General features: G+C 30.8%; 2 protein-coding genes across 6 annotated transcripts in view; one reads left to right on the top strand and one right to left on the bottom strand.

The window, feature by feature from the left end:
* Positions 1-22,150, bottom strand: part of LOC123008027 (ecdysone-induced protein 74EF) — a 176,644-nt gene that overhangs the window by 103,407 nt on the left and 51,087 nt on the right. For 2 of the 5 annotated variants that reach the window (XM_044403594.1, XM_044403598.1), the window contains exon 1: positions 15,903-16,246. The exons of 2 other annotated variants lie outside the window; for them this stretch is intronic. The gene's annotated coding sequence lies outside the window, so the exon portion shown is untranslated. Of the gene's footprint in view, positions 1-15,902; positions 16,247-19,894; positions 19,916-22,150 lie in introns of those variants that run through there. One more of the 5 variants, XM_044403597.1, reaches the window with a different exon arrangement.
* On the top strand, positions 412-14,443 carry LOC123008030 (U7 snRNA-associated Sm-like protein LSm11). Its single transcript, XM_044403600.1, has 5 exons — positions 412-688; positions 4,026-4,141; positions 9,883-10,021; positions 10,070-10,485; positions 14,410-14,443. The coding sequence occupies exons 1-4, from the start codon at positions 412-414 to the stop codon at positions 10,234-10,236; spliced, it is 699 nt and encodes a 232-aa protein (XP_044259535.1). The 3' UTR covers positions 10,237-10,485; positions 14,410-14,443.

Below are 22,150 nucleotides of genomic sequence, written 5' to 3'. Positions count from 1 at the left end.
GTATACACTAGGTGTTAGGTTTTTTTCTTGGAATTAATGGTAATGTTACAAGGGTGGTAGTTTTTGTATATTTGGTACACTAAAATACGAAAAGTAAGAAAACTAAAAAAAAATATAACACAAATTGTTTTTGTTAAATAAGTCGAAAGATCTATGAAAAAATTGCATTTATTTATAGAAGTAATCACAAATTGGTTTTTATTTGTATTAAGTAATTACACAAACACTTTTTAATAATAGAAAAAATGTTTTAAGTAATTTTTCTTTTAATTTGTAACTAATTATTATTGAAACAAATTAAAGTGGTAAAGACTAAAAGTTTAGGACTCCATGTGCATGAGGCCACTCGCGTACCCATTTACAGTTACCTAATTTACCAACATTTGACAAAATCAGGTCAGTTGTTTAAAAATGGCTTCCAAAGAAACGTCAAACGTTAGTGAAGAAGAAAAATCAGAAAAAAACACAAATTACAACCCAAAATTAGACTTTTTTAGCGAACAATTCGACCCATTGTTGGCTTTACGAACACCCAACGTAGCTATACCGATTCCTGAGGCAAAAACGTATGACAATATTCACATTTTTAAGTCAGTGCTCGAGGGTAAACCTCAAGCACCGGCTAAAAGCAAAAAAACTGAAGTGCCCCAAACGGCCCCCATTGAAAGAAGGTGGCTACCACATCAGTGTAAGTGTCTCAATCGTTATGAGCTTAACTATTATTCAAGAACAAAATCATTTCAAAAAGTGAGGTTATGTTTGAAATCAACGAACTTGTTATTTCTATTTGTTTGTATCTCTTTTTGTGTTTTAAGACAGTGAAAGGGTGAGGTTAATAAACCCATAAACTAAAAAAAAAACAACAAAAAAAACATGAATGAACCCAGTGTTTGTTTTTCATAGTGTCTGTGAGATAATATGACGAAATAGTGGAGAAGAAACCTTCAGGGAGGTGTTGATAGACATAAGATTGATTTTTCAAGAGAATGAGGAAAAAAAACAAGTGTTACAAAAAACTATCATTGTGATACCAATTGTTTGTAACACGAGCCACGCAGTGGTGAGTGAATGTACGAGTGTCACAATGAGATGTTGCAACACATGTTTTTTATATTTTTTTTTGAGCGTTTTTAACGCGAAATAGAAAAATACTTGGTCCATTTCTGTTGGAACAATTAACGTTCTTAATATAAATTTGATTACGTCAGTGTCTATGTAGGACATCCATAATGTGATCAACCATTTCGAGTCATTGACAGTTTATTTATATTTAGACTTTTGTTCCAGAGTTATCCCTTAGTTTATGCAGAGAGCAATGCCCTGCGTCTGACAGACTTGGCACTCGCAAGCTATTTATTATTGTTTCTTACGTAATTAAACTATTTTTAATTGCATTCCTAAAGCTGTAAAAGTGAATGAATTTTCAAACTCAACGAAATGGAAAAGTGTGGATTAGTAATTTTCACTTTTTCAATTCTGTGTCAGTATTTAATACAGAAAATTACATAATTTGAGGTTGTAACGTCCGTATGTGGTAAGACTGATGTAACATTGACCTTCCTGGTTGGTCGGTCATGGCGGGTTACTCAGTGCAGAAGTGCTGGTGCTCAGTACCCGTGAAATTGTCTACAAGTACTAACGGATTGTGATTATACATCCTCTAATTCATAGTTTTCTGAAAATTCACAAAATGATACTAGAAAAGTATCATTAAGAGGTGATAAATAATCGTCTAGTACGATGTTCCCTCGAAGAAAGTTGCTGAGTAATTAAACTGGAAAAGTGACATGCAGTGTGACGCAAGTAGAAAGGAAAGAATCGCGTCGGTCCACAGAACTCCTGGAAAAAGTTCTGACTTGATTGATGACTTCATCGAGTAGCGTTCTGCGACGACTCGGAGTTACACCATGCTCTGGCAGAGCACACGGCGTACGCGAACTTACACCGGGTTCATTCACCTCGCGGAGCCAATGTTGCTGTTTTATGTTTGTTGGGTGCTGTACGCAGATCTTAAGTAACTATGTTATAATATTAGATGTTTTTGCCGGTTTTGTGTGTTTATGAGATGGGAGAATGCAAAATAAAGAAGACAGTTTAAAAAATTGCGAATGTTTGGGATTGGAATTCAGTTCATTCATGCTTGCATTTGTTTACGGTTTTATACTGCTCTTGGCTGAAGTTTTACAGATTCAAAACTGCAAGGAATGGAATGTTTCATCGACGGATTATATCTATTGATCTTTGCAGAAAAAGTAGAATAGTTGAAATTTGAAACAATTATCAATCAGAAAATTTCATTGATCGACTATATTAAGAGGATTGTCAAAAATTCATGTTGTCTCCTTATTTCACACTTTCGGATAGTTTTCCAAGGAAAAGTATGCAAAAAGACAAAATTTTAGCGTGATCGAAACCCAAAATTAGCAGAAAGTAAGTTTTCCACCATAATTCCAGAAAGGAAAGTGGCCAATTACCTCTCCAGAAGATAAAAAATTATTATCTCATCTGTCAAAATTACATTAAAAATATATGTAACCTCTCAGGAGGTAAAAATTTTACCTCCCCCATAAAAACGGAAAAACATATTTCTAGACTTAATGACGAAACTGGGATTTCAAGAAAAATTGTTAGTTTTTCTTGCCGGATCGTATGAAAAATTAAATGTACTACACTCGAGAAAAGTGTCTTTTCCTCCCTTATAATACAAAAAAACTTTAAGTACTTCTTGGAAAATGGAATTTAGTTTGATACAAGTTTTGGAGATATTTAATAAAAGAAAGAAAGACAGAAACCCAAATTCTCAAAAGATGATTACTAATTAGAGAAACAATTTTTTTATACCCACTAAAAATTTTGCAGCATGTTATAAGTCTAATAAATTTCCTGTTATATTATTTTTTCTGCTGTTATTGAGTGTTTGAGGATATTAATCCATGACGAATTGTTTTTAATTTTAAGCCTTCTTCAAAGTTTTTATGTGAAATCTTTGTAAAAAAAATTATTCACGTTTTGTAATCACAATTTCAAATAAAAAATATGATAATGAGAATTTAAATCTAGGTATACTTGTAGTATGCTATAATAACGCAAACACACGAACAAAAAAATCCAAAAACGAAGAATATAAAACATGAAAAATCTAAAAATGTATACATATTTTGGATACTATGACTTAAATCAATATCTAGAGAAGTTGATTACCAGAGACTGAAATAAAAAACTTTAAGCCGCTTCTTGCAAAATTTGGAAATGAACATAGTATCCTATACCTCAGAAGTACAGGTGATAACTTCGAAAAAAAAACCGTTTCAGGTGATGAAAATTTGTGAAAAAATTGTGATTTTACTTTGCAGTTAAAAAAATGAAAATGGACGTTTACTAAACTGTTATACATGTCCATTCAATCTCAGTAAAAGGTTTTTTCGATTTATCAATATCAGAGAATCAAAATCAGATTCAATTTTAAAATAAAAAATCCATTTGATGTAGACTGCATGCAATATTTACATTTTGCAAAACAACCGTTTTGATATATGAGCTAGAGTTTCTGAGAATCACAGCAAAATTAAATTCATAATTTAACTTTTTTTACAAATCCCAAATTTCACGTAAATTTGTCTCATACAATTTTTCTCTCTGAAAAAAAATCAAAGAAAATGCAAATCGTCTTCATTTTCATTTTTCATGTATTGGGTTTCTTATTCATAAAAAAAATAGATTTCATGCGTGGCTTTGATTTTTTTCATTTGTATTTTGTTAAAAATATTAATACCATATATTTTTCAATAATTATCATTATGTATTATGACATTATAAATTCATATTAATTAGAAATATGTAATGAATAAGGTGTGTGCGTTTTCGTATCCTATTTTAAATCTGGTTATTGATAAATAGCTCACGGTCAACAACTTTTTTCTTTTTGATCAAAATTCATTTAAGAAATGGTGGGTCCAGGTGTTTGTTTTCACTAAAATTAAAATCTATTTTTTCTCAAGTGGGTGATTTTTTAATTTTTATTTCAGTACCCATACAGACCAAACGAAAAACTTTTCACAAAAATATATTTACGAAAATGGAAAGTGCCGTCGGACCTTTGCAATTCCTCAAGACGTGTAAGGACAAACGGCATAGAATCAAGGTAAATGATTTATCGATATTGTTTTTACTGACATTTATGATGAAATCTAATAATTATTGGTAATTGTTAATTTATGCGTAGCAAGTAACGATTAACTCGTGTTACGTTTTATTTCTATTTGCCTTTTTATTATTCTTTTCATCATACAAGTGTAACCTGTCACTAATTAATTAATCTAGTTTTTATAAACGTGTAGAACATCGCTTTTAACACAACAACAATTATCCAAATTATGTTTTATTTAATTCAAATTTCTCCAATCAGAATTTCAAGTTTGCATCGAAACCGCAATCCTCCCAACTATTTAATTAGAAAGGATAACATAACGCGGAATAAATTACAATGAACAAGTTATAATTTGGCCATGGCGTTGACCATGGTAGTCAACCGACCAGTAGTGCGACATTCCATTATTATAAACATAATCTTTTCGTGACTTCACCTGGTCAACTATCTCGTTTACTTGCAAGAAAATCCACTAACCTTCTGCCATGGTTTTCCTTGTTGAGCAATACTAATGATATACAAGAGGCCATCTATGATTTTTATTGGCAGTTGTTGCCATTGACGCGACTCTATTTGGTCATAGCCGTCATAATACACCACACTTCACTTGCTACCGCGGACACAAAACTTATTGACACGCCGAAAAAACAATACAGTTTATTAATTCTTCTCAAGGACATTGCTTAAGAAAGGTACTTTTTTAACTCAACCTTATTTTCAGATAAAAAACAACTAATTTAGTTCGGAAGGTCGGCAAAATTGTGTTTTTGTCTCTATATGTTTTTGATAAACACTCTGTATAGATTATAGAAGATAAGAATTGCAAGGTGTGCGCATTTTTATGGCAAAACTTGTGCACCTTTACCTTTTTATCTATTTACTTTTATATTTTTTAGTTCTTTTTATTACAAGCACTTCAATTTACACTAATACAAATATTTTTTCATGATAGCAGTCTCCTATTCATTAATAAGAAAATCTTATCGACTTATATCGTTCTAAAACGATCAAGGTTCTAAGAAATTTTATTTTCGATCGTTTTTATTTATGTTCCTAGGGGTAGGCTTACAATATTATTTAATACGTAATTTCCATGACTTGGGTTAATAATATTGTGCTTAAATATTATTTTTATTTGAATATTGTAGTAGATTTTCACCAAATCTATGAGAAAATTGCAACGTTTATGTTTTTATTATAATTCTTCGAAAATTTGACCATTTGTGGACAAAAATTGATTGAAAAAGAAAGATAAACGAACAAAATATAGGACAAAAAAAAGAAAGCAACATGATTTCGAAAAACATTTTTAATTTTTTATTTGTAATCATATTGTAATCTATCAATTTTATGACATGACAACAGCTAGGAACTAGATGATCACTAAAAAAAGCTGGGAAATTATTACATACCCCGAACAAAATTACATTATCATTGCAATTAGTAAGGTTATGTGTTGTTTTTTGACATTTTTTATTAACCATTGGTCATACAACATTTTTAATATTCAGTAACCAACTAAAAAAAAGATTAAGGGTATTTTTTTGGAATTGTCATTTTGACAGTTATTATATTTTTTTCTTGTTATGTCCGGCTTACATTACTTCAGAAATGGTAGAATTTTTTTCAAATAAAAAAAATTAAACTAATGTCTTTTTTTATAAAACATGATTTTGTAAGTTTCAGCCAGAAATATTCTTATTAAACCTGAATTAATCAAGTCATAATTTCTTGTTGGAGATCTTTGACGATTTGAAATTTATATTCGAATATATTTCCCTTTTTTGTTCATAAGGCTAAACCGAATTCAATAATTCATCCCAAAGACGAATATTCTCCTGTTTCAGAAAAAATACCCCTTTTACTCATACAGGTTGTTGAAAAAAGATTGTAAAATATTTAAGGAGGTAATAGTATGGATCAAAATAAACAAAAAAGTCTTACTAAATATGGGTTAAAGTAACAATTTCGGAGATATCGAATCTGAAAATTTTTAGAATTTTTACCAGAAGCTTCTCTTTTTTGTTTGAACATATTGAAAATAATTGTTTCGAAGAACGAATAATTTTCGATATCTCCGAAACCGTTACTTTGTGGATCCATGTTTATTAAAACTTTTTTGTGTGTTTTTACCTCCTGAAATATTTTACAATCTTTTTTTAACACCCTGTATAAAAAAATCTCTAGTCCTCTTTAAATTTTATCTTAAGTTTCTGGTTAATAGTCTTGTTTGTTACACATTTTGAGCTTACAACAAAAATGGATCGTCATTTCATTATCTCTGGTATACAAAATTGCAAATTAGACCATTTTCAATAAAAAATGACTATTTTGTGCATTCAAATGCAGGTGAATTTTTACATTTCTTGACTCGAAGTTATTTTCTGCGATTACATAAGCGCTTGGAAATAATTTGACCAGTTTGTTGTAAACCTTGTGTTTGCAAGCATGATGGTAATAAATAACATACAACATAGGGGTGTTAATAATCCAGCAAGTCTACAATTTATCCTGTGTAGACAAGAGAAACATTTTCAAAGTTAATGTACTAGTGGGTAATACTTTGTAATAATTACATCGATCAAAAAACGTAATCTGTTTTATTAGGATACATTTACAATCTCCTGTATGATTACAGCCGTCATGCATATCAATTCGTATCATGGTCAGTTTTTTGTCCACATATCTCAAATAAATTCGAACAATAAAATAAAAAGCCTTGTTTATTTTTGTTTGGTGCTTACTCATGTTTGGACAGAAAAAAAATCATGCGGGCTGTATTATATCAGTTTTACAAATTTTAACCCAACATTGCGGAATTTGGTTTTGACCTCAGCCAATCAGCTTCGAATCTGGGCCAAGTTTACACTTTCTTTAATATTCACCTAGATGCGTACCAAATTTTGCAATCGGTATTGACATTGGTACTACATTCGCTATTTTACTGCGTTGCATTAATTAAAGAGAAATGCGAAATTATACAGGCTGTATTATGAAAAACGCCTCAAGCCATAACTCCATTATTTTTAAAGTTATGACAATACTTCTTAGAACAAAGTTGAACATTTTTTGTCATCTATCGTTTGAGATAGATGCTAAATTAATGCTGTTTTCTGTTTCACCGGAAATGACATCAACTTTATTTTTTTTAATGGAACATCCTGTATATTTTACCACTTTTGGATTCTTTGTTTAATTGTCTTTTAACTAGTTTTAGTACCATGTGCCTAAAACCAACCGTTCGTGAGATATGAGTCAATTAAAAATTTATTAAAGTAGGCAGTAAGTAATGTTGACAAATATTATTACTTTGCATTTTCTCTTATTATTTTTATACTTTTTGGTGTTCTAGTGATAATGTGGTAACAAACATGATTCAAGAATATTTTGAAAGCAATAAAAATAGTTGGAGACCACAACGCCTTTACACTGGGCGGTTTTCAATAAGAGAAGTTCCAATTCGTCGACCTGAAAAAAATTTGAGGATGTTTGGGGTTTTTAGAAAACCCAAATTCGAACAGTTGCGTGCGATAAGCCAACGTTACTTGCAATTTCTTCAATTCATGTTCTTGCATTTTCTTCAATACCTATCTAATTCTCTATCTCTTTGAAATTGGAGATGTTTTAATTTGGGTTTTCTAAAAGCCCAAAATATCCTCAAACTTTCTTTAAGTCGCTTAAATTTTCGACGATTTGATCAGAAATCACCCAGTGTAAAAGCGTAGTGCTCTCCCACAATTTTTATTTTATTCAAAATATGTCTGTTAACACATTATCATCCATGATTAACATTAAAAAGTATAAAAACAGTAAGAGAAAATGCAAAAGAATAATATTTGTCAATATTACTTGTTATTATTGTTACTTTAATAAATACATTATTTGGTGAATATCTCACGAACGGTTAGTTTTAGGCATATGGTACTAAAACTTGTTAAAAGACAATTAAACAAAGAGTCCAAAAGTGGTAAAATATACAGGGTGTTAAAAAAAATTAAGTTGATGTGATTTCCGGTGAAACAGAAAACAGCATTAACTATCCTAAACGATAGATGACAAAAAATGTTCAACTTTGTTCTAAGAAGTATTGTCATAACTAAGGCTCGGATTATATGCAAAATGCATATTTGTTATAAAGAGGTATATCAACAAAATTGTAAGTTTTCTATGCATATCTAATATTTTTTGATTAAAATAAGCCAAATAAAAAATGCATATTTTGGCAACTTGGTGCATATTTTAGGAAATATTGCATATTTGTGCATATTTTCTTCAAATCACTAATTTGCGATTAAAAATTTCAGTTCAAGTTAAAAATTGGACAGTTTATGAAAAATGATCCGATTACAAAATATTTTAAAGAGAAAACAACAGGTAATTCGTAAGCCAAACTCAAAAAATTAGTACCCTGCTGAGTGTTTCCTTTTTAAATTGTATTGAACCAAGCGGTTTTTTTTAATCATTTGTTTTCAAAAAATAATAATTAATATAAATTAAAGTAATATAAAAAATGATCTTATTTTAAAACAAAATTTTGTTTTGTTTTTGAGTTATTCGATTTTTGTTGTCTAAATTGCGATATACAGGGTGATTCACGTGGAATAATGAGCTTGACCAAATTTTCGATACAACCAACATTACAGTTGTCGCAAAATAACTTGCGAAGAGTAATGGTGGTTGTATCGAGAATTTGGTCAGGCTTTTTCGTGAATCACCTTGTATGTAAAAAAATAATTTAAAGTAGATAGTTGTAATCCCTTAGAGCATGAGCTTTATGAAAAAAATGTTTTTTTTTGATAATCAATAATTTGTAAAACTCAAAAACAATATAACAAAAATTTCGAAAAACTTTATTTTTGATCACATCAAACATCAATTAGTTTTTTCAAAAAATAAATACTTTAAGCAAAAAACGTTTGACTTTTTATTGTTCACAATTTTGCATATCGATGCATATTTGGTAGGTATATACTGGAGCATATTTCTTAATATATTGTGCATATTTTTGTAAAAATACGTGCATATATATGCGCATATTTTACGATTTTTTCGTGCATATAATCCGAGCCTTAGTCATAACTTTAAAAATAATGGAGTTATGGTTTGGGGCGTTTTTCATAATACAGCACTCTATCTGATCTGGGTTCTTCGAACCTTTGCGAACTCATTTAATCCCTCCATAGAGTCTCAAACTGGTCCATCTTTATAGGTTGTTGCAATTCAAAGAAATATTCTAACAACTTCTCTTACAATAGTGATCAATCATTTTCCGAGTTTGTGGTGCTGCAGTTTGTTAAAGATGACATTAATGCTTTAAGCTCGCATATTTCCGTCTCGATGGGGAGCGAGATGTAAATTCGCAATCCATGGAACTCCAGCATCCTTGTCGGGGCACACCTGATGACCGCGGTGCTGCTTAGGCGTGGTAACCTTGCAGGTCGGCCTCGTAGGGACCTCGCATCAAGGTCCGCGAAAGTAGAGGCTCAGATCATGGTTTTCGCCCTTTTAAAACGCGAATTTGAAACAATTACACGGTTTCTTCCGCAGCAGATGTTACAACTTTACGGTGTTGACTTGTTGGCACTTTCTCTGCAGAAAGTGAATGTGTAATCAATTTTCTAATATCGTAGCAAAAAGTTGTTGTTTCGTTTAAACGATACATTTGCTGTGTGGTCGGTTGAATCACTTTCGCTTTTTAAAAGTTTTGTAATAGAAGAGATTCCATGCAATTTCAGATCTGGACGCGACATAGTCATGACATTCGAGGATACTGTCTTGCGTATGTCGTGGCGTTTGACAAGCATTGGAATCTGGCATTAGAAGATGTTGATGAAGTGTGGACAAGGCCGAAGAAACGGAAAATACCAGCTTTGGGTATGCAATTTGAGGAGGAGTTTTAGTGGTAATAAAAGAAAATTTTAGATAGTGCAAGTAAGCGAGGATTTCGGCCGAAGGTCTTACCACCGCCGATTACTGTAATACAGACAACAAAAAAAACTGAGACTTGCTCAAGGCATGTCAGTCAGCTTTTGCTCCGAGGTGAACACATTGCCTATATAGTTGTAATTCCAGATGTAAAGAAAGAATAATTAGAGAATTAAATAACAAGTCTAAGATATTGACTACACCTTTCCGCATCCTTTAAAAGTCACACACTTATTATACAGGACCTTGAAATCTCGGACTGAAATTTAGATGTGACTGGATGAAATTTAAATCAAGCTGGGCATTTAGATGGGAAAAAGAACCAGTTCGATGTTGACCCGAAAATAAAAATAAATAATATTTAAATAAAAAAATAACTGACCCATACAAGTTTGGTTCTATTTTAAATAAAGGTAAGTGGTTTTACCTACGTATTTAAATAAAGCTTATCTTTGGTAAAATTCCACGAATTGAGCAGAATGCGGAATATTATGTTCTTTTTTATGATTCACTTTGTTGATAACGCAGTTATCTTAAATTTAATTACATTAAAAATTATTTTGAGCAGTTTTCCATTTAGGTGTTTGTTATCTTCTATTTACTTTTTAAGAGTTGATCCTAGGAACATTTACAAAATAAATAAAATATAGGGTGCGCCAGGAACATGAAGAAAATGTTAAAAAAATTCTATCAATAAAAATTTCGAGGTTTTTTTTGTTACGAGCTATTAGAAGAGGAAACAAGGAAGCTGTATCCTTAATTACAAGATGATCAGTATCATTAAATAGACATAAAAAGATGTCAAATGTCAAAAAATAAATGTCACAATTTTTTGAAAGAAAGAATTTTTTTCATGTCCCTGGTAATTTATCTTACTAGAAATTTGCAACTGCTAAAATGATTTGTGATTTTAAAAACGGACAACAATAATTACTGAAAATGTAATTTAAGCTTATTAATGAAGCATTGTTTTTAACAAATTGGGTGTCATTGAACTCGCAAAAATTCTCCATTTAATATTGTTTATTTTCAGAAAAACAAAACGCAAACCTTTGTCTATTGATTTATACTCTTAAAAGATTTTTCATTATCTAATTTATACAGAGATTTGCCAAATATTGTCTACTTGCTCGGAAAAATAGGTGTAAAATATTTAAAATCCTAAATACGTTACAGTTTTATCAACAATTAAAATAAATAATAGCTTACGATGTAGCATAGGTAAAAAATAATTTTTGTTAGAAATTACAGCTATTTGAAAAAAGTTCTGATTTTTATCGATTTTTTTTTAAACCGTAATAAACAACGAATGGTGTATTCAATCAAAAAAGTCTTATGCTAAATTCAAGATAATATTTATAATAATATTTGGTAAAAATTTCACCAAAATCGGTTGAGTAAGTCTCGAGATATTTTTTTCACCAATTTGAAAAAAGTTACATGAAATAACACAATTCCTCAAATTCTGTAAATTACTTTAAATCTATTTTAAAATCACTTCCAGTCTGCGATTCCTGGGGCATATGAGGTTTTTCTTTGTTATTTAGAAAAAGTATAAAATATTGTTTCTCTACCCAAAAAAACTATTTTTTTGAAAATCTCAGTGATGAAAATTTTTGGTACAGTTGCGGACACAGAATTTTGGACGATTTGTCACTCGACTGACATAAAAATGCAAACGGGCCTTAAGCAACTTTTGGTTTTTGTATTTTTTATTCTGATAGCTAAAGAACAAATGATAACAATTTAAAATAATTTATTGAATTTATATAAAAACACATATTGCTGGCATTATTGTTTCGGAAAATCGACGCCCGAAATAAATTTCAACTAAAACTTTTAAATTTTAGTTTCAAACGTCAACCATGATGACAATAAAGCGTGGCTTACATTGACATTTTTTGAACTGACATAAATTTGTTGTCCAAAATTCCGTGTCCGCCACTGTACCATGCTATTTTTGTAGACTATTTAACAATTTTGTTGTCGCCCAACAGAAAATCTGACCTTTAATGGATGAAAATACGTATAGATTCAAGATAATATTATACAGGGTGATTTTAATAGTTGTGCAGAAATTTTAAGCTGTGATAGGATATGTCTAAAGAACTCAAAATAACTCAACTTGGTCGGTGACATTTGAGGTAATGAAATTCGCTAGTATCTTCGAAAATTTGAATATTTTTGCCTCTATTGTTTTTAAAATTATCAACATATTTTAAGGAACCAATTTTAAATTTATTCGGCGAAAAGTTGCAAATTATGACATTTCAACTTTATTTAACAATTGAGATGAAATGGCAATTTCCCAACCCGAAAATTGATAAGGAAGTGACCATTTCCCAACCTGATCCGTCATAATTTGTTGTTTTTCAAAATTTGGTAGCTTCTTTATTGGCTTTTTGTTCTTTAATGAGAATAATTGTGAATAAACTTTTTTATTATAGAAGTTTACGATAAAAGAAGAGAGCATTGTGTCATAATATGTAAACAAACGAAAATATTTTCTATTTATTATAATTCTTGTAGATAAAAAAAAATAATTTGTGAAATCGCGACCGAAATAAAGAAAAATTTAAAAATAGTCCAGTCTTCCTGAAAATATTATGAAATGGTGTATCTTGTGCCTCATGAGGATTTATTAATAACTGTTACGATTCTCGAACGTTGTGAAAGTAGTAATCATCAAACGAAGAATCGGTTTTATAGAACAAAGTATGTCTTGTCCCAATTATAATTACACAATATGTAATGAATTGCATCATCCCTCGTGCAGCGTTGCAAAAACTTGCACTTAATCATACTAAAGAATATCACTATCTACAGAGCAAAAACAAAATGTTTCTTAATTTAATGAAACGAGATACAAGTTCTTCAGTTTTTTCAATTAACCTAATTTAAATTCTTAATAATGCGTGATACTTTATTTGATGTTGAAGATACGGACGGACTAATTACAAGAAACATTAAATGAATAGTTTCAGTTTCAGTGTTGTTACTCATTGTGACATTAAAATCACACAATCATTCGAAGAGTCTTGTTTTACAAGCTGATTTGTTAATGGTGTGAAATGGAAAAAGTTCAGCAAAATGAAGTTTCGTTAGCATTATTTGTTTTTATTGCAGTCAGATACCATCAACTGCAAGGCGATCACATGTAAATGATAATGATTGACGTCTAAAGTGTAAAGGAAAAATATTGTTTTTAAATAAAACAATAAAAATGGGTTTAAATTAGTAACTTTTGTTAATCGGTTTGCGATTTTTTATTCCGAGAGGTCAATGCTTTAAAATCAGAAGCAATTGCTTCGTTACGTATTTATATTTTGGAATTGATATGAATAATGGTTTGTAATAATGTTAATAATATAAATAAATCTGGTCTGGATAGCGACAATTGATGTTTTATTGATCCAGACATTAACCTTTAGTCCCCAAAATTTTGACAAAGCAAAAATTGATAATCATTAAAAGTGATTGCTGAAAGGTAGTATTTTATTCAAAGTGCAGTGTTTATTCCGGTTGGATTTGAAACAATAGCGTTTAACCGGTTCAATGATCTGAGAATAATTAGGCATTTAAACGAGAGATTAACTTCCTTGGGCATAAAATCCCACATTTGTGGACCAGTGAATTCTCTCCATCTCATTAATAAAAAAATATAGTACCTACATTCAGCGCTACGGTACTTCTCGGATAAAATTCAGGATAACGGTACAAGTTGAAACTGAACTTGCAACGTTCTTATAGATAAATGGAAATATTTCAGTCAGATAATCGACCAAAAATACGCCACAATGTTGACTGAATTAAATTATCGGTCTTTTATTTATGAAAAGCTAGTTCGGTAGCATTGGATTTTAAATACTTTAGCATACCCGCAACGCGAACTGCCTTGAAACACTGACGCATCTAACCCGAAGTTAATGGACGTCAAGGTCCAAGCCGAGAATACACAACATCCACTGCATAATGCCTCAGATTTTCACCAATGCGGAAATGCAAGCTTTTTCGCCTCGAACCAAAACCATAATGAATGAAAATTTAAATCACGCAGATGATGGTGTCGTTTTTTTCAAACTGATAACATTTGAAAAATTACACGTGAATTGATAGCTGTTTTGCACCAAAAGGTCATTGCCAATCTCATTTTTGGGCCTAGCAACAGAAATTTTGGCATCCTTCGTTTTAGAAGTTTGTTAATTAAAACGGTAAATCCTCTCGTTGCTCAATTTTCAAAACTAAACATTTGCATTGATTGCTGTGATTTTGAAAAGTAAAAATGACACTTTCTCGAAGAAACAATTCGTTTTAATTAAGCGTTTGATATCTTTTAGCGAAACGTAAAAATACTCATCAGAGGATAAAGAGTGGAAAAAAGATAAGGTTCGAAATTAAATTTCCCACTCTAAAATGAATTTTTTAAATTTCTGTGGATTTGTGGGAAAAAAGGTTCTTTCTCTATATAAATAGCCTGTTACTAAAATGGTATAATTTTTATTCACAATCACTATAAAAATATGCCGATTTTTAAGTTTTTAGACTTTAGAGGTCAGAAAATACGTCATTCCATCCCTTGGTCGGGAAGTACTTAATTTATGTAGGATTATCAAGACTGTGAGATTATGCAATTTATTTTTTAGAAAAACAACTGCAAATCAATGTTTTTTCAAATTTTGGTAAAGGTAAGTTTCGAAATTAAATTTTTTACTGTAAAATGAATTCTTTAAATTTCTGTGGATTTGTGGGAAAAAAGGTTTTTTCCTTATAAACAGCCTGTTTTTTATTCAATCACTATAAAAACATGTCGACTCTTAACTTTTTACAGGTCGGAAAATACATCATTCCCTTGGTCGGGAAGTAATTTATGTGGGATTACCAAGGTTGTGAGTCTATTGAAAGTATCAATTGTCAAGAAGCAATTTAATTGTTAGAAAAACAGATGCAGATTAATGTTTTCTCAAATTTTGGTAAAGACGACATCCGAAATAAAATTCCCCCTCTAAAATGTTAGTGAATTCTTTAAAATTCTGTGGATTTGTGGGTACAAATTATTTTTTTTACTTTATAAACAGCCTGTTACTAAAATGGTATTTTTTATTCACAATCACTACCTATGAAAACATGCCGATTCTTGACTTTTTGGAAGTCGGAAAATACGTTATTCGTAATTTATGTAGAATTACCAAGGTTGTGAGTCTTCTCAATTGTCAAAAAAGCAATTTAATTGTTAGAAAAACAGATTTTCACCAATGCGGAAATGCCAGTTTTTTAGCTCTAAACCAAAATTTAAATCACGCAGATGATGGTGTCGCTTTTTTCAAACTGATAACATTTGAAAAATTACACGTGAATTGATAGCTGTCTTGCACCAAAAGGTCATTGCCAATCACATTTCTGCCGTTTTTGGGCCTAGCAACAGAAATTTTGGCATCCTTCGTTTCAGAAGTTTGTTAATTAAAATGGTAAATCCTGTCGTTGCTCAATTTTCAAATTATGTTTACTTGGTAATCATATTGGTGTGATTTTGAAAAGTAAAAATTGCACTTTCTCGAAACAATTCGTTTTAATTAAGCGTTTGATATCTTTTAGCGAAACGTAAAAATACTCATCCGAGCATAAAGAGTGGGAAAATTTCGGCAATTTCACAACTTTCGCTTGTGCGTGACTTAGAGAAAGTGTTCGAAATGTCTGTCGAAAAAAAATGTTGATATTTCTATGTAGTTGATTGGGTTTTGGAGCTGTTCCCGAAAAAGCCCAAGGTTGGGTTGTGCAAAGAGCGCCGTTATATTTTTGAAAAAGTACCGGGTTCAACAACCAGGGTCTTTACCTCAAATCCATGTAAAATAAACGTATCCAGGGTGTAATCCGCACTGAAAAAAAACCACTGCACTGAACACCACACACAATAGGAGTAAATAAAAATAATTCCAGGCACAATTGGGTCAGATCATCTAATTTTAATAGGTCCAGGGTTGCTTCGGTCAAGTCAGGTCACCAAAAACCCCACAACACAGACACAATCAAACGAGGAAAGTACACACTCGGATCCGCAACTCGATAATACACAATTTAGCGATTTGTTTGTTTGGGTTAACGGTGAAACTCAAGTTTGGAACTGGCGCTCACCGTCAGAGAGCGTGCGCAAGCCAAAGTCGAAGGCGCGCTCGCAAGCTAAACACTAAGTACCCGCGATATTCGCATTGCTTAGCTAAGTCAATCTAAGCAATCCGAGCGATGGCGAATCGGACCGAATGCAAGGTTGTATGCAGGCAAAACTCTTTGTTTAGAGGTTGTTGATGTTGTTAACATTTCTAATTTGACCATCGAACGGTTACTGAGGTAAAGACCTTAGGTTCAGGGTTGTGTTTTGGCGCAAAGGTTTCGACAATTCACACGTTTGAATTTTGAGCCTGGATCGCCTTGTGCAAAAATCGAGGGATTTTTCACACAAATGTGAAGTTTGTTTATTTCAATAGCTGCAATTTGCAATATTCGACAGATGCATTCGAGAGGGGACTGAGGGTTTATCAGTTTAACAACTTTATCTTCAGTCAACACTAAAATATAACAGATATAATTTAGACACTACCAACTATTAAATAAATACCTTACACTCATCTAATTTATTATTTAACTTGACAAAAAAACGTTGATAGTATGCAAATCAAACTTTTCTCAAATTCATTTGTGGACAAGAGGGCATTCCAGCCCTTGGTCGGGAAGTAATTTAGATACAATTGCCAAAAAAACATCCAGATCAATGTTTTTCTCAAATTTTGCAAAAGATAATGTTCGAAATTAAATTTCCCACTCTAAAATGAATTCTTTAAATATCTGTGGATTTGTGGGAAAAAAGTTTCTTTTTCTATATAAATACGAGTAGCTTGTTACTAAAATGGTATATTTTTTATTCACAATCTCTATAAAAAAACGTCATTCCATCCCTTGGTCGGGAAGTACCTAATTTATTATCAAGATTGTGATTGTGTTTTTCCAAATTTTGGTAAAGATAAGTTTCGAAATTAAATTTTCCACTGTAAAATGAGTTCTTTAAATTTCAGTGGATTTGTGGGAAAAAGGTTTTTTTCTTATGAACAGCCTGCTTTTTATTCAGTCACTATAAAAATATGTCGACTCTTAATTTCCCTTGGTCGGGAAGTAATTTATGTGGGATTACCAAGGTTGTGAGTCTATTGAGCCTATCAATTGCCAAAAAGCAATTTAATTGTTAAAAAAACAGATGCAGATCAATGTTTTCTCAAATTTTGGTAGTAAAGATAAGATCCGAAATAAAATTCCCACTCTAAAATGTTATTGAATTCTTTAAAATTCTGTGGATTTGAGGGCACAATTTTTTTTTCGTTATAAATAGCCTGTTACTAAAATGGTATTTTTTATTCAATCACTACCTATGAAAATATGCCGATTCTTAACTTTATGGAGGTCGGAAAATACGTCATTCCATCCCTTGATCAGGAAGTAATTTATGTAGGATTACCAAGGTTGTGAGTTTACCAATTGTCAAAAAAGCAATTTAATTGTTGAATTTTTTAAAGTTATGTGGATTTGTGGGCAAAAATTTTTTTTTCATAAATGTTATTTTTTTCATTCACAATCACTACCTATGAAAATATGCCGATTCTTAACTTTTTGGAAGTCGGAAAATACGTTATTCCAACCCTTGGTCGGGAAGTAATTTATGTAGAATTACCGAGGTTATCAAAAAAGCAATTTAATTGTTAGAAAAACAGATGCAGATCATTGTTTTCTCAAATTTTGGTAAAGATGGGTTTTGAAATAGAATTTTCCACTCTAAAATGTTTATGAATTTTTTAAATTTTTGTGAATTTTTGGGAAAAAAGTTTCTTTTTCTATATAAATAAATATCCTGTTACTGAAATGGTATATTTTTTTATTCACAATCACTATAAAAACATGCCTATTCTTAACTTTTTAAAGGTCGGAAAATATGTCATTCCATCCCTTGATCGGGAAGTAATTTATGTAGTATTACCGAGGTTGTGAGTCTATCAATTATCAAAAAAGTAATTTAATTGTTAGAAAAACAGATGCAAGTAAAGATGAGTTTTGAAATAGAATTTTCCACTATAAAATATTATTGAATTTTTTTTAATTTCTATGGATTTGTGGTAAAAAAGTTTCTTTTTCTATATAAATAGCCTATTACTAAAATGGTATATATTTTTATTCACAATCACTATAAAAATATGCCGATTCCATCTTTTTAGAGGTCGGAAAATACATCATTCCAACCCTTGGTCGGGAAGTAATTTATGTAGGATTACCGAGGTTGTGAGCCTATCAATTGTCAAAAAAGCAATTTAATTGTTAGAAAAATAGATGCAGATTAATGTTTTCTCAAATTTTGGTAAAGATGAGTTTTGAAATAGAATTTTCCACTCTAAAATGTTATTGACTTTTTTAAATCTCTATGGATGGATTTGTGGGAAAAAAGTTTTTTCTCGGTTGTAATAAACTATTTCGTTTCAAAATTCATTATTTATGAGAATTTCTTAAATTTATTTGTATACAAGTCACTGTAACTTATGAAATAAAAAGGTTTATTCACAAGAACTCATCCATGTATGACCTTTTTCCCTTTATTAAATAATTAAAAAGAGAATGCTAGCTAAAAAATGGATGGAAGATTTTCTCGTAGAGAATACAGAAAACATTTTTGGTTTCTACATTTCTTTAATTTTAAGAACTTTCTTCGAGTTGTCTCACAAATGTTAGTAGATGATAATAAAATTTTGTTTAATTAGTTTAACAAAAAAACTTGTTTAATTTTTTTAACGAGACACTGCAGCAAATTCTTCGGTGAATGATAATATAAATATTTTGAAACGTAAAAGGTGACAATAAATTAAAATTGAGCTTTAATTTGAAAACTTGAATATGGTTTAAAGTTTGACACTTATTTCAACCATATATTATTAATAGAAACTCATAGAACAATTAAAAAAAATGTCCACGTCGTTATTATTACTGTTTTTTTTTTCACTTTTTGTTTTTTAAACTGAAAATTTAAGGGGGCCGGTATGCCAGTGGCATGTCAGCACCTTTCACTTCGAGGGAAATGAACGGTTTTTTATCTTCATTATCTGTCAATTCATCGGTGTGTAAAAATGCAGATCTTTGTTTAAATGAGTTTGTAAGTTTCTCATGGTAGTGAGAAAAACATCGCGTGAAATTCAAGCGAAGAATTAATAAAACCGGATTATCTATTACTATTAATAATGAATAATTGGCTCGGGTATGATGTGCAAGCGTTGTTTGTTACATATTTATTTGAGACTAGCCATGGCCGGTCAGATGCCTTGATCTATAATTAAATAAACATCCAAGTTTCGTTTTATCTAGTCTACTCAATTTATTATTTTTAAACTGAATGATTCAATCAACACGAAACCCGAAAATAGTTCATCATTTAACTATTCGCAAAAACAGAAAATAAAAACATGACCTTTACATTTACTCAAATAACTTCCTTGCAATTTAACCCTGAAGCAGGCGATTTACAATTAAATAATTTTGAAAGCGATTTATCGATCATTCAAAACGAGCAAAACAAATCACAGTGATGTCATGAATTTGCATTAAACAGGTAGTTGAATTAAAACGACTTATCTGATAACATTAAAAAAGTATTTTTTGGGTTTTGAAACACTTATTTTATCGGTTAAGTGACTTCATGACCCGAAGAATGTGTTCAATTCTGGAAATTTGAGCACAAACAAATGATTATTTTAATCTTAATTTTGCAAACTTGCAATAAATAACGAACAAAAAACTTACCATTTTTGACGGTCGAAAATTGTGAAATGAAAGGTGGCTTTTTTGTGTCTATTCCATTTCTCCAACTCGTGGTTCAATAGATTTTGAATAGTCAATCAAACTTTCAAAATGATTGAATTTGTGTCGCACCACCGACGAGAATTGAACTGTAAAAATGATTTGTTGGCTGAAATTAAGCCACAATAAAAATTCGCGATAATTTGCGATAATAGATAGCAAACAGGCAATTATTGAATGAAATGTTTATTGGCTGATTTATATACTTTTCCTATTGGGAAAGGTCAGGAGGTAGACATGAAAACAATATTTTGTTGAGACTCATTCATGCAAAAATGAATTTCTTTGAATGTTGCTTTAAATGTGGCTTAAGATAAATGCAAGAGCAGCTGCAGACTGCAGAAATGAGTTGCATATTTCCAACGTGCAATAAATAATGAAATTACAGAGAGAAAGTCTATTGCTTCGTAACTCACAAAATATTTTAATATCGCTTGACTGAAAAAAATGTTTCTGAATTAATTTCATGCCTAAATATAGCCAACACGCATAATTAATTTGAGTAAATCCAAGTGGTACATCTGTGTGGTTTAATAAAATCAACCAATTAATTTCCTTGCATTTAATCTCATTGCAAAAAATGCACTAATACGATAAAGAGATAAAGGTGTTTATTTTGCTAAAGTTGCAATTTTTACGAGGCTTGGAAACTTATCTCTGTGATAATTTAGTGTAACTAAGGTTAGTACCGTAATTATTTCTATGATCAGATAACGTTTGTTTGACGTAGTTAATTTATTTTATTCACAAAGAAATTTCGTTTGGACTTTAAAACTTAAAAACTTGGGTCATATCCTTAAACTCTGAAATTAAAAAGTTTCAGATAGAATATTATCAAAAATTCCTCCTTCAATACCAAATAATAGTAAAACAACTGCATTGATTTGAAAGCAGTATCTGTAAGGTCATCTCTAAGGTTACTCTATAAATATGTAATACGAAGTTTTCAGGCATAAAATATAAAAGGTTCAATTCCATCTAATCTAATAGAGCAGATGTGATGCGGAGAAATGATCAAGAGAAAGTTTAATATGCAAACAGGGCAATTGTAACTGGACAACTCATTTTTCTGACGTCAGCCTGAACTTTATTTACAGTTAATCTCAAGATGGCTATCTTCTAACACAAAAATTCTATTGATATTGGTTCTAGGAAACACTCAAATCAGTCAAAAATCCACCTGAAAAATTTTTGAGGCGATTTCAGGACTGCCAAAAATTTTGCAATAGCGGAAGTAAGTGCATGTTTTACCATGAAATCATGAAACCTTTAGTTAAAATCATTTCCATTAGTTATAAATAAATAGTTGTTAATCATGGCGAAGGTCGTGTACCTTTCGTTAAATAATTTCCCTGTGTGATGTTATATTGGCTGATTTCTAACTGTTGTCATAACTCAGAAATAAGTTATGTTGAACACAGCGACCTTCACTAAAGATGTAAAAAACCTGAAAACATGCATCGAGCTTGCAGGAAGCGTCATCCCACAAATTGAAATACAAAAACAAAAAAAACTAATGTAATTGCATAAAACTGGAGGAAAATCCCCAAGTATTTATTTTTATTTCGGTTATAAATCTCAACTAATAGAAATTATTTTTAACACTGCAACTGCAAGGATAATGCAGCTTTCAATGAGTCACTTGTAGTATTAGACGTAAGTAAAGTCCAGTGTGGGTGAATATTAATGTTTTCCGTTAATATTATGTCTACAACAAAAATAAAATTAAAGCGACATTAAAATATTGCCATTGCCTCAAACACAATAACATTTGCGAGTATGATTTACAGACTGCTTGTAATTACTATTAAAAGGCAACATTACTGGTTAAGAGATATTAACAGTGAGTCCACATTCACGGAGGCTTGCTTTTGACGTCGTTATTTTTTCTATGGCATTGGTTTTGTGCACTTAACACGCAATGAAAATATCAACTACTTCCAAAATCTATTAAACGGCTCGATTTCCGGCAGTAAACTGGATTTAGGAGCCACAAGTGTGATCAATGATCAGTTTTGGGGGATATTTCACAAAGCGTCTCATAATTTATCCAAAGATACTTTGTTGCAGTTATTACAAGGAAATGGAGGAAAATTGTGAAGTCATAAATGAGAACTCAGAAGGAAATAACTGTTAGATACAATGTAAGAAAATTTCATAAAATCTATTTTACTTACTTATAATATAATATAATATAAT

This window comes from Tribolium madens, unplaced genomic scaffold (assembly GCF_015345945.1).
Source record: "Tribolium madens isolate multiple individuals breed KSU strain unplaced genomic scaffold, Tmad_KSU_1.1 Scaffold_3;HRSCAF=73;Tcas5.2_LG2, whole genome shotgun sequence".
NCBI classification, from domain to species: domain Eukaryota; kingdom Metazoa; phylum Arthropoda; class Insecta; order Coleoptera; family Tenebrionidae; genus Tribolium; species Tribolium madens.
This window is presented reverse-complemented; position numbering and strand designations above follow the sequence as displayed.